At 38.1% G+C, this 13993-nt stretch overlaps 1 protein-coding gene across 1 annotated transcript in view; it reads right to left on the bottom strand.

Annotated features, from left to right (window-relative positions):
• The window catches only part of Herc1 (HECT and RLD domain containing E3 ubiquitin protein ligase family member 1), a 183683-nt gene that overhangs the window by 155295 nt on the left and 14395 nt on the right, over positions 1-13993 (bottom strand). Inside the window, exon 2 of the mRNA XM_032911483.1 lies at positions 3147-4102. Within this exon, the coding sequence (XP_032767374.1) occupies positions 3147-4076 (930 nt within the window). The 5' untranslated portion in view covers positions 4077-4102. The remainder of the gene's footprint in view (positions 1-3146; positions 4103-13993) is intronic.

Genomic DNA, 13993 nt, shown 5'->3' with positions numbered 1-13993 from the left:
TATCTTACCTCACAAATTATGAAATTACCTCACATGATAATTGAAAAACTATGCAAAGCACCTGATAGAAAACAGGCACTAAAATTAGTTTATTTTTTCCTCACTCCAAATAGTGAGGAGCAGTGAATCAAAGAAGCTGAAAAGGCAGGGGGTAGAATATTATTAGATAAAGAATAAAACACAATATATACAAAGTTTCATATACTATAAGGATCTCTTGAGCTTATAGAGTCAATTTAAATATCAAGTCAATGTGTGACTATAAAAGCAAACTTATGCTAGAAGATGATAAAATGCTATAAGATAGATGGGGATGTAGAGTGCTTGCCCAGCACATTAGATCCTAGAGTAATCCTAAGCATAGGGTGTGGAGGTGGAAGGATAAGGCAATCAAAAGCAACAGTGTTATTAGATTATAAATCCTCCAGCTGCTTCTCTCTTCCCCATAACAAGCAAGCTCTCCTGCAGCCTCTTTCCAGGGCCTGATAGTTCTATGCCTCCCATTTGCAGCTTTAAGCAAGATTAATCCCCTCGACACATACACACACACCTAAATATGCAAGAAAACATATGGTCCCACATAGTATCTGACTCCTTGGCTTGCAGACTAAGCCAGACTAAATCATGTGGTGTGGAACTTCCCCCTTGCCTACTAGAAATTTACAAGTTAGAAACCCATGTTATGCAATCTCAAGGCATTCTCATATATATTCTCTCTCTCCTACTCTCATCAGCTTCTTTCCTGAGCCTGCTGTATCTGACATGCATTTCTGTGGAAACCATTCAAGTCCTGGGGTACTCCTTTCCTTCTAAGGTGAAGGTGAAGGTGAAGAAGCCTCTTACTAATTTTGTTCTAGAAGGAAATAGCCATGGTAAACATATAGTCATGGTGTCTCTTTCCTCTCTTTGGTAACAAAAGCAATATTAAATGCATAGCATACATAGCTAATAGAAGGAATTGACTGACTTTTACAGGAATATTAGCTTGAGTAGATACACACAGCATTTCAAATTTGAAAGGAGCAAAATTTGAAAGTATGAAAGAAGCAAAAAAATATGAGAAAAAAAAAGATGTTCAAGTAACATTACTTTTTAAATAAAATTCTAAAAAAGAAAATTAGCCAGACAGTTGTGGTATACACCTTTAGTGCAAGCACTCAGAGTTTGGAGGATCTCTGTGAGTTCAAGGCCAGCCTGGTCTACAGAGCTAGTTCCAGGATAACTGGGACTACATGGAGAAAAACACACATAGAAAGAAAGAAAAGAAAGGAAAGAAAGGAAGGAAGGAGAGAAAGTTAATGATAAAGTGACCAAATATTTATAGTTCAGTTAACAAATACAAAACATATACCAGATAAAAAGTTAAATGCTTCTGCTCTGAAAGTGAATGTTTAAATGAAATATTTTTAATCAAAAGTGTTGCATTTTACTTGGTGATGGAGGGAGAGTTTAAAATATGTAAATGTAACAAGTGGCATTCGGTGATTTTAAAATACATTTGTGGGTTGGGAATTTAGCTCAGTGGTAGAGCCTTGCCTAACAACCTAAAGGCCCGGGGTTAAGTCCTCAGCACCAAAAAAAAAAAAAAAAAAAAAAAAATTATTAGGTTATATTGAGCAATAAAAGGTACATGAACTCACTCTCCCCCCTTCTCCCTCCTTTACACAGACACAGACACAGACACAGATACACACACACACACACACACACACACACACACACACACACCTGGAAATACATGATAGTGCACATACCTTTAATCTCAGAGGCAGAGGCAAGTGGATCTCTGTGAATTCAAGGCCAGCCTGGCCAATACAGGGAGTTCCAAGATAGCCAGGAATACATAGTGAGACCATTTAAAACACACGCGCACGCACGCACGCGCACACACACACACACACACACACACACACAGCAAAAACAAACAACAAAAACCTGATCAATTTAACTTAACTGAACTTAAACCTAAGTCAGTATAAGTATTTGAGCCTTAATATTTTAAAATTCAAATTTTTATTCTGGGATTTCAAAGTTATTACAGTTCAGTCTTGCAAATTCTTAAAATTTATCATATATGTTTATCCTTTAATATAATATTCAAGGTTATGATGGTGAAAAGATTCACTTCTACCAACAACAAACTCTTTACAGACTTCTGCTTAACTCACTACTTCTGTTTATTCAAGTCTCTGTTCAAATCCCCACAACTCAGAGTTCCAACCTGACCACATTAACTAAAACAACATTCCTTTTAACTCTCAAACTATCATTCTCTCCTTACCTCTTAAAAAGTCTCACCTGAAATTATGATTTTTTATGACTTATTTCTATGTGTACAGGTATTTTGCCTACATGTTTATCGGTGCACCATGTGCATGTAGTAACCACAGAGACCAAAAGAGGGTGTCAGATCTCATGGAACTAAACTTACAGATGGTTGTAAGCCACCATGTGAATTCTAGGACCTGAACCTGGGTCTTCTCCAAGAGCAACAAGCTCTTAACTGCTGAGCCATTTCTTTAGTCCCCTAAATTTATGAATTTCTTTCCTGGTCATACTAGCGAGATGTGAACTTTGTAAGAGCAAAAACTGTATCTCTAGAGATGCATCCTCAGGTCCTAAAATAATACCTGAAACACAGTACATAATTTTTAAAAACTAGAAAAAAGCCTGCTATGCTGATGCACACCTGTAATTGCAGCACTTGGGAGGTGGAAGCAGAAGGATCAGAAATTCAAGGCCAGTCACAGCTACATAGCAAGTTTTAGGTCAGACTGCAAAAAAATGGGAAGGATGAAATTGGAGATGCTTTAAAAAAAAAAAAAATGCCATACTCACTAGCGAAGGCCTCTCATTTTACACATGAATTTACAAAAAGGTTAGGTTAATTCTCCAAATCCACTAAAATAAATTAACACTTAACCTATAAACTCAGCTTCTGTTCTAGGGGCTTTCACTGTAATGACTGTCCTATCCTTATAGATCAATATGTGTAAGTTTCTCCCCATAGAGCACAAAAAATATTTAACCAATTTAACATACCAGAAGAACTCCCAAATCTCTTACAGGAGCCACAACATTATTAAAAGCAGGGTTGACTAGCTAGCACTTTTTCAAAGTTGACGCTTGGGGTACATGGTACATACCAAAGAACGCCTCATCTGCATTAATATAGCCATAAAGCAGTCAAAGCTGATCATTCCTTCCTGGCTTGATAGTAGTTTGTTTTTCTCCATAGTATATACAACTGCTGAAGCCCCCAAAGCCATTTCTATCCATTCAAGAAGATATCTCAAAGAGCCTCTCTGAGCTGCTAAGCCAAGCAGCAACTCAGAAGCTAATCGACGACCTAAAGTGTCTGCCCCAGAATTGGGAATAGTTACTCCTTTAAGAAATGTTGTGACTTGTGATAAGCAGTCCAAGCCCATAGGAGGAATCTTGCTTTCATTTGCTAAAGACAATGGAGGCAAAGAGCTCACGACTTCAATTGCAGTATGAATAACGTCGTTGCAGAGACTGAGACCAGGTCCCGACACAGGCATCATCCAACTCTGTCTCAGAAGTGCAAATAATAAACTTAGACCAGTTCGAACACCCATCTCTATAAGTGCATCAGTGCTTGATCGGGGACGTTCACTGACAGAATGGACATCTGCTGAACCAGAGCTGCTCTCTGGAGAATGCTGCTGCTGTTTCACTTTGCCTTTGTCATGGTACTTATTAGAAAGTGCATAAAAGACACGCTGGAGTACAAGCAGTCGTTTTCGTAGCGCCCCCGCAAATGGAGAATCTGAACATACCATCTTTGCTAGTGCTAGCTGGCTGCTAAGAAGGGCATCCAAATAATGGTCCTGTTCATCACTTGAAAGAGACTCACGTTCAAAGTCAGGCAACTGTGGTCCTTTGAGGCATAAAACCTGTTGAGGCAAAGGTACTACTTCCTTATTGCTGACCAGTTTAGAATACAAAACAGTAACTCCCTCTCTTGTAGCAATAGATTCGCTGTCCTCTGTGATCCAGGAGCTATTCAGGTGTTCGAGCCATTTCAGTTTCACTGGTGGAACCATAGTCGCCATGTTGATTTACTCTTCAGCCATTAGTTCTACAGAGAAAGAGGAGGAGACAGTGAAAAAACTAAAACAGATGACTCCTAAAATGTTTCTGAACTTCCGTCTAATACTACATTCAGTGATTTCAAAACTAGTAAAATGTAAATGAAGCCTAAGGTTTAGCTCATGGTATATGCCATGGTTATATTTCAGCTCTGATAAAAGTATCATGGTAATATAAGACAGAAATGGGTAAAGAGTCTATGGAACTAAAACTTGCAAAATTTTAAAAAGTTAGTTTAGAAAATGGTATTCATTCTTTCATTTTAAAAACAGAACTGAAGGATATGTTCAATGGCAGAGTAGTTACCTACTGTAATATGAAGTCTGGAAGGAAAAAGCCTGTACAAACAAAATTTGACATTTGTTAAATGATGATTAAAAGAAAAGAAATGTAAGAAGTTTTCTAATGTTCTATATCTCTCATCATCCTTACATTTGTTTCAAGAAAATGAAAAGTACTTTGAAAAATTAAGTGCAAACTGTTGGGTATAGTAGAAAATCCTTCAATCTCAGTACTTAGGAGGCTGTCCAGAAACAGGTGGATCTACCTGTGACTTTGGGCACAGTCTGGTCTACATAGCAAGTTCAGACCAGTCAGGGCTACAAGTGGGACCCTGTCTCAAAAGAAAAAAGAAAAAAAGAAGTAAGCAGATTTTAATATATCTCCAAGTTCAGAAACCAGTACTATTTCATTGCCTCATATCATTCCCTGGGAAAAAAATGAATTCTAAATGCTGTCTATATGAGGAAGGATCAAGTGATAGAGCTTACCAAAATATAAATGCCCACACTCCACCGAAGCACTTCTTTGAAAGTGTACCAGTTCCTGCCTCTGATTCCTCTCCCTAGAACTCTTTCTTTAAGGTGACGATCCATCTTTACTGCCTAGTGTAGCTTATATATTAAATTCCTAGACCACAGAGTTTCCCCATCTCCAACTCATTCTCCAACTCAGTACAAATACAATCTGGAGTTTATATGCTCAAAGCCTCAACTGGCTGATCTGAAGTTCAACAACTAACTTCTTACAATCAGAAATCAAAGCTCCCCCACTTGTCTTCCTCCCTCCCTTCCTCATTTACTCTATTCATATCTGAAAGTTTTTAATAATGGTCCTTTCAAAAAGACCTTAAGAAAACTGCTTCTAATATCTTTTTTTATTAGATATATTTCTTTACTTACATTTCAAATGTTATTCCCTTCCCTGTTTCCTGTCCATAAGCCCCTCATCCCTTCATCTCCCTCTCCCCCATACAGGTGTTCCCCCCTCCATCCCCCACCCCGACATTCTCCTGCACTGGGGGTCCAACCTTGGCAGGACCAAGGGCTTCCCCTTCCACTGGTGCCCCAACAAGGCTATTCTCTGCTACATATGCAGTTGGAGCCCTGGGTCAGTCCATGTATAGTCTTTGGGTAGTGGTTTAGTCCCTGGAAGCTCTGGTTGGTTGGCATTGTTGTTCTTATGGGATGGCAAGCTCCTTCAGCAATTTCAATCCTTCCTCTAATTCCTGTTCTCAGTTCAGTGGTTTGCTGCTAACATTGACCTCTGTATTGGACATGCTCTGGATGTGTCTCTCAGGAGAGATCTATATCCAGTCCCTTTCAGCATGCACTTTTTAGCTTCATCAATCTTATCTAGTTTTGGTGGCTGTATATATATGGGCCACATGTGGGGCAGGCTCTGAATGGCGGTTCCTTCAGTCGCTGCTCTAAACTTTGCTTCCATATCCCCTCCTATAGATATTTTTTCCCCTTTTAAGAAGGAGTGAGAGCATCTACATTTTGGTCATCCTTCTTCTTGAGTTTCCTGTGGTCTGTGGACTGCATCTTGGGTAATTCGAGCTTTTGGGCTACTATCCACTTATCAAGGAGTGCATACCAAGTGTGTTTTTCTGTGATTGGGTCACCTCACTCAGGATGATATTTTCTAGTTCATTCCATTTGCCTGTGAATAAAATCCTTTCTATTCTTTCTTCAATTTCTACTTCAAAAATCGTATAGGGTCTTTCAGAATTAGTGCATTCTTATTTTCTTTTCTTTTTTTTTTTTCTTTCTTTCTTTTTTTCGGAGCTGGGGACCTATCCCAGGGCCTTGCGCTTGCTAGGCAAGTGCTCTACCACTGAGCTAAATCACCAACCCCCGCATTCTTACTTTCTAACAAAATGCCTCAACATATACTTTAAACTATAGTTATGAAGGATTTTTAAATCACCTAATAGGTAACATAGACCTCAACATCAAAACCCTGTTTCACTCAATTTTAACTCCCTAGCATGCAACCTAAATCATCACCACAAGGTTTGCTAAATTACTAATTAATTGCAATTACTTTCCTCAATTAAATCATTTGGGTAACCAAAGGGGTACAAGATAGGGTTATTACTGTCAGTTTCTCTAAACCTTAACTAACCATTTAGTGGTTAGGTACTATTTCTTATTTCATTAAAAGTATAAATAAAACATTTTGGCACCAGACTTTGGGAGGGAAGTCCAATTCCAAATGCAGCGACAAGGAAGGGGTCACAAATAGCTGAGCATAGTGACATGGAGCTGTAATCTCAGAAGCAGGAGAACCATATGTTTGAGGCTACCTTGGACGATATACAACCTTCCAGACCAGTCTAAACTAGATAGGGAGAACTTGTCTCAAAAAAAGTTATCTGATCCAAGTAGAGATGGTATACACCTATAGTCCTGGCACTCGGGAGGCAGAGGCAGGTGGATCTCTGCGAGTTTGAGAGTAGTCTGGTCTACAGAATGAGTTCCTACACAGAAAAACCTTGTCCCATTAAAAGAAGATGAGACGAGATGAGAAGAGGGTATCTGAATGAACTGGCTGGTAAAATCTATGTGACATGGAATAACAATTTTTAAAAACTTAGAATCTGGACTCTCTCAAGAACTCAAGAAGCCTGCACCCATGTCTTGCCTGTATGCTAGCCTTTCTTTGGCATCTCTCTCTCCCTTAATGCCTGTGTTTCTTAACAAATTCTAAGTTTGTTTCATGAAGAATAAAATAGAAGTTTTTAACAATTTACTACAGAAAACAAAATTCTATGGTGAAAGCGGCCAAGAACTGATCTCTCCCCCTGGCTCTCTCTTCCATGGCTACACCTGAGATACTTTGATCCCTTTCTATTTCATTTGTATATGCTGTTCCTTCTACTTGCCTTCACCCAGTCAACATCTAGTGCAAGATCTCAGTTTAAATAGCTCAACACCGAGAACTTAGTACTCTGGACTCAGTAAGTCAACTTAATCATAAATTAATTATCATTTCCTCAGGGAAATCTATCCTTAACTGTACCCATATGAGAGCATGTCCATCTTTTAAAATACACAGCAACCATTACTTTAAATCCCTAACACCTTTCACAGTTTGTAATTATACACTATTTCTGTAGTTATCTGTTCAATGTGTATTTTTAACAAAGTGAAAAGCATACTGTTTAGTTTTTGTCCCTGGTTCCTGATTGTTTCTAAGACCCTAGCAATATCTTAAGTGATGGGAGAACTTTTTTGATATTCACAAGCAAGCTCCATTCTAATATATCTGAATGTATGCTCAGGTGAATGGTCGGTGAGTTTCATTCTGAAGGAAACGGGTATCAAAGTAACCAAACTAGTGAGTAAAGGACTAGAGCTTCCATGCCTACCTCCAGACTTTGGGAGAATAAAAGGAGGGCTGCTACTGAGTAGACCTTTATCAAAGCTATTCACTTCTCCAAGCTCAGGAAGAGAGCCCATTTCCAAAGTTCTGCAGCTTTATTTCCAACATGTGCTGCAGTGCAGTTGACTGCACTCACAACCCGAGGCACCTGCTGATTTGTTTGGGTACTTTTACTCAAATAAATTGTTAAACAAAACTGTAGAAGAGGAGACAGACTCGGACTGAGCACCTGCATAAAGTTTTACAGACCAAACCATATGAGAGTACCCATCAATAAGTTATCATTAAGCCATTATCTCATCTACCTAAAGAGCAGGGAGACGAACAGTCACATCCCAAAAGAGCCGGTCTTAGGCATATGACAAAAACCTTTTGCTTTATCCTACACAAGCAAAGCAGATTTAAAGGACCAGTCTAATCTGTTCCTTATTTCTGCTTACTTCAGCCCTTTCCTGTCTATAAAGCTCATCTCTGCTCAGCTCACTGAATCACTTATTCTAGTTACAGAATGAGGACCAGATTTAGAATTCACATATAAAAGCAAAAAAAAAAATCTGTAACTCGATTTCTTCTCATTTTGTCTTTTGATAAAAGTTATCAATGTTTAATTGCACAAAATCAGCACTTAATGTTTGTGATTACCACTATTTAAAAGGAAATGCCCACAAAGGGAAAAGACTCACTGCATTTGCTACAAATTGTTTTTGCTACATCAGTAAGAACTAGTCAACAAAGCAAAAAGCCAATGTGCTTATTCAGCACATAAAAACTGTAGACGACTATAGACAAAAGGGACAAACTAATTCTATTCTAGAACCACTAATTCGAAATACTGACGAAACGGCTAACTCGTGGCAAACTGCTGTTATTTTGTTTTTAAATCTATAATGATGATTTATCCACTAAAAGTGCATTTGTCTTTTTCTTCCTGATACAATGCACAAATCCAAAATTATCAAATCCAACTAGTGGTTAAAAATAGTAACACTATCAATATTTTCCTGAAACCAAAAAAAAAAAAAAAAAAAAAAAAAGACTAAAAAGACTTGTGCAAAGGGTTCCTACAAGGGTCATTAAAATGGTTCCTCCAAGTGAATTTGCCAAATTCTAAAGCTTTTACGCACTCTCCACATGAACAGAGCAATGACAGCTGTTAACATCTATTGGACACTTTCTACAAGGCAGGAACTATTACTGGATGGTAAAGATAGCTCTATGGAGCAGGTGCTCAGATTACCCCCACTCACCAGCAAAGGAAACAGAAGCACAGAGAGGTTAAACAGTTTGCCAAGGTCACAGTGCATTCTTACTACAGCTGAATAAGAATTCAAAGACAGCAGCTTGACACATGAACTTTCTTTTTTCTTTTCTTTTTTTTTTTTCGGAGCTGGGGACCGAACCCAGGGCCTTGCGTTTGCTAGGCAAGCGCTCTACCACTGAGCTAAATCCCCAGCCCCGACACATGACCTTTCAAGGAGTAAGTCACACTGCTTCTGAACATCAATCATATCAGAGGTAATTTAACAGGTTCTACATCACTCTAAATTTTTTAATTAAAAACCTCAAAATGTTTCAAAGAATCAAATGTCAATTCAGCTCATTCTAAAAGGTCTATTGTTATGATTTAAAATATGTTCTTCCTAATAACAAACTCAAGATTATTAAGAGATTTCAGGGGCAGTATCAAATCAGACAATAACCAAAGACTTTTTCCAGTCCTATTCTGAATTTTGCAGGACAGATATGCAAAGACTTGGGAGGCCAAGACAAAGAGGATCCTTGAGCTCAGGAGTATAAGGCCAAGGGCTTGGATAACAGCAAGATCACATTTCCCAAAAAATGAAGATGACAAAGTAAAAGAGAGGAGAAGGAAGAGAAAGAGGGGTAGAAAAAGGAAGAAAGGGAAGAGAATAGAAATGAGGGGTCAGAACAAAGCTGTGAGGGGAGATAGCTCAGTCAGTACAGTGCTTGCTACCATAAGGACCTGAGTTCAGAGGCCCAACACCCAAGTAAAAATAGGAACCCATGTCGTACCTCTGTAACATCAGCACTGGGAAGACAGAGATAGGAAGACCCATAGAGGCTTGCTGTCCAGCCAATCTAGTCAATCAGTAAGCTTCAGTCAGTCCAAAAACAAAGTAGAGAGCCACCAAGGAAGACCTCTGCCTTCTACACAAGCATAGACACATACACATACATATAGAGGTGTATAAATTTACCCCCCAACACACATGTGCACATGCGCGCACACACACACGCACACACACACACATACTAAACGAAACTAAAAAATCAAATTTATTGAATTAGAGATTATAAAGCTAATATAAACAAGGCTTGTGATACTGGCATCAAGTTAAATCAACAGAACTTAACTGAGAATACATAAGGAGACCCAAGTAACTATATAGCCAACTGTTTTTTAACTGACATACTAAGGCAGTTTCCTTTCTTTTTTAACAAAAGGTGCTTGAACAACTGATTTATACATATAGGGGTAAAATGAAGTTTATCTTAACTTCACACCATACACAAAGTCAACTCAAATTTGTTTAATGAACCAAAATGTTAGAGCTAAACCTAAAAATCTGTAAAAGAAAAATAAAGGCTAGACATAGTGATTGTATACTTCAATCCCAGCACTTAAGAGTTTAGTCAAGAAGATGCCAGATGTGAGACTAGTTTCAGCTTGGGCCACATAACAAGTAATGAGGAAAAAAAAAAAAAGACAAACTTAGCAGAGTTGGTTAAGATAAGAAAAACCATAACTTGGGACAATCCAAACTTAAAACTTTCCAATGTAATTATTAAAACAATATATAGGTTGCAAAGATGGCTCAGCAGTTAAGAGCATTCACTACTCTTGCAAAGACCTAGGTTCTGTTCATCACACCCACATAGAGGCTAACAACTATAACCCCAGTTCTAAGAAATCCAATATCCTCTTCTGTCCAGGCACCAAGCAAGCATGTAGTACACAGACATACGCATATGCAAAACACTCATATACATAAACTAAAATAAAACTATCTTTTTAAGACAAAGGAAAACAAACAAAAAAAAAGAAAATTAAAAGTCAGGTCAGCAAGAGAGCTAGGCAGGTAAAACCAAAGCATTTGCTGTGCAAGTCTGACAAACCAAGTTCCAATTCCCAAATCACATGGTGAAAGGAAAGAACCAACTTTTTAAAATTGTCCTCTGACTTCTACACACATCCAGTGGCATGCACACACCCACATCATACATGCATACACACACACACACACACACACACACACACACACACACACAGAAACACACACACATAATATCAATAAACTTTTGAAATCAGAAAATTGTCAAGCCAAACTGAAAAAGAAAAAAACTATTTGCAAACCATGTATCCAATAAAGGATTTATAACAAGAATATATTTTGCCAGGTGTGATGGAACACATCTTTAATCCCAGCACTCAAATGGTGAGTTCCATCCAGGACAGCCTGATCTACAAAGCAAGTTCCATGCCTGCCTAAACTATTACACAGAGATACCCTGTCTCAAAATATATGGGAAAAAAAAAAAGAATCTAGAAGACAGACAGGATGGCACACAGCTATAGTCATAAGTACTCAGGAGGCTAGAGAAAGAGGATCATTGAATTCAAGAGTTGAAGATTAATGTGGGCAACATAGTAAGACCCCCCCATCTCAAAAACCAAACAATAAATAGAATCCTTACAACTCAATAATAAAAAAAATGCAATTTTTAATTGGGTAAGATATTTAAATAAAAAATGTCACCAAGATACATAGTCAAATAGCCATAGAAAAATGATACCCAACATCATTAGCCCTTAATGAAATGCAAATTAAAACCACAATAAGCTCACTAACCTGGGTATAATTTAAAAACACAACCAATACCAAGTACCTGTGAAGACACAGAGAAAGCAGAAGAGTCACACATTGCTAATAGAACAGCAAATGGTGCTGGTTCAACTGGAGGTCAACATGTAGAAGAATGCAGATCCATCCATGCTTATCACCCTGTACAAAGCTTAAGTCCACGCGGATCAAGGACCTCCACATCAAACCAGATACACTAAACTAATAGAAGAAAACGGGGAAGCATCTCTAACACATGGGCACTGGAGAAAATTTCCTGAACAAAACACCAATGGCTTATGCTCTAAGATCAAGAATCGACAAATGGGATCTCATAAAAAACTGCAAAGCTTTGCAAGGCAAAGGACACTGTGGTTAGGACAAACGGCAACCAACAGATTGGGAAAAGATCTTTACCAATCCTACAACAGATAGAGGCCTTATATCCAAAATATACAAAAAACTCAAGAAGTTAGACCACAGGGAAACAAATAACCCTATTAAAAAATGGGGTTCAGAGCTAAACAAAGAATTCACAGCTGAGGAATGCCGAATGGCTGAGAAACACCTAAAGAAATGTTCAACATCTTTAGTCATAAGGGAAATGCAAATCAAAACAACCCTGAGGTTTCACACCAGTGAGAATGGCTAAAATCAAAAACTCAGGTGACAGCAAATGCTGGCAAGGATGTGGAGAAAGAGGAACACTCCTCCATTGTTGGTGGGACTGCAGACTGGTACAACCATTCTGGAAATCAGTCTGGAGGTTCCTCAGAAAATTGGACATTGAACTGCCTGAGGACCCAGCTATACCTCTCTTGGGCATATTCCCAAAAGATGCCCCAACATATAAAAAAGACACGTGCTCCACTATGTTCATAGCAGCCTTATTTATAATAGCCAGAAGTTGGAAAGAACCCAGATGCCCTTCAACAGAGGAATGGATACAGAAAATGTGGTACATCTACACAATGGAATATTACTCAGCTATCAAAAACAATGACTTTATGAAATTCATAGGCAAATGGAGGGAACTGGAAAATATCATCCTGAGTGAGGTAACCCAATCACAGAAAAACACACATGGTATATACTCATTGATAAGTGGCTACTAGCCCAAATGCTTAAATTACCCTAGATGCACAGAACACATGAAACTCAAGATGGATGATCAAAATGCAAATGCTTCACTCCTTCTTTAAAAGGGGAACAAGAATACCCTTGGCAGGGAATAGGGAGGCAAAGATTAGAACAAAAGCAGAAAGAATGCCCATTCATAGCCTGCCCCATACACCTACAGCCACCAAACCACATAAGATGGATGAATCTAAGAAGTCCAGACAGACAGGAACAGGATGTAGATCCCTCCTGAGAGACACAGCCAGAATATGGCAAATACAGAGGCGAATGCCAGCAACAAACCACTGAACTGAGAACGGGACCCCCGTTGAAGGAATCAGAGAAAGGACTGGAAGAGCTTGAAGGGGCTTGAGATCCCATATGAACAACAATGCCAAGCAACCAGAGCTTCCAGGGACTAAGCCACTACCCAAAGACTATACATGGACTGACCCTGGACTCTAACCTCATAGCATAGGTAGCAATGAATAGCCTAGTAAGAGCACCAGTGGAAGGGGAAGTCCTTGGTTCTGCTAAGACTGAACCCCCAGGGTGGTAATGGGGGGAGAATGGGGAGGGGAACACCCATCTAGAAGGGAAGGGGGAGGGTTTAGGGGGATGTTGGCCGGGAAACCGGGAAAGGGAATAACATTCAAAATGTAAGTAAGAAATACTCAAGTTAATAAAAAAATAAATAAATAAATATTCTGCATGCTCACTAAAACATGAAAACATTTTATCCTATATTTATTTTATCTTATGTAAATGTATATTTATTTTATATATTTTATTTATACTATTTACTTTATTATATGCTTATTTTATATATAAATATATACAAATATATTTATATAATAAACATAATAATGCATATTTTATATAATTTTACTTACATAAATATAAAAGTAAATATTTTAGTATATATAATTATACATTTATGTTTCAAATACTAATTGAAATATACATTTATATATATTCAGCAAAAAAAAAGACATGGAAGATGGAAAAACTATTTGACAATTAAGTATAAAGTTCATTAAAAACATACACTGTACTTTCATGATTCACAAAAGTCTATTCCTTAGGTATTTACTATATATTTACGCATGACCTCACAGCAGCATCATTCATGACAGTTAAAATCTGGAAGCTCGAAAGTCCATCAATAGAAGAATGTGCATTGAAGAGAAGGCATAGTAGCTAAGAAAATGCACTGCTCTTCCTTTAGC

The sequence above is a fragment of the Rattus rattus genome, chromosome 8 (genome assembly GCF_011064425.1).
Source record: "Rattus rattus isolate New Zealand chromosome 8, Rrattus_CSIRO_v1, whole genome shotgun sequence".
NCBI classification, from domain to species: Eukaryota; Metazoa; Chordata; class Mammalia; order Rodentia; family Muridae; genus Rattus; species Rattus rattus.
The sequence above is the reverse complement of the archived record's forward strand: the minus strand, read 5'-3'. Positions and strand labels throughout refer to the sequence as shown.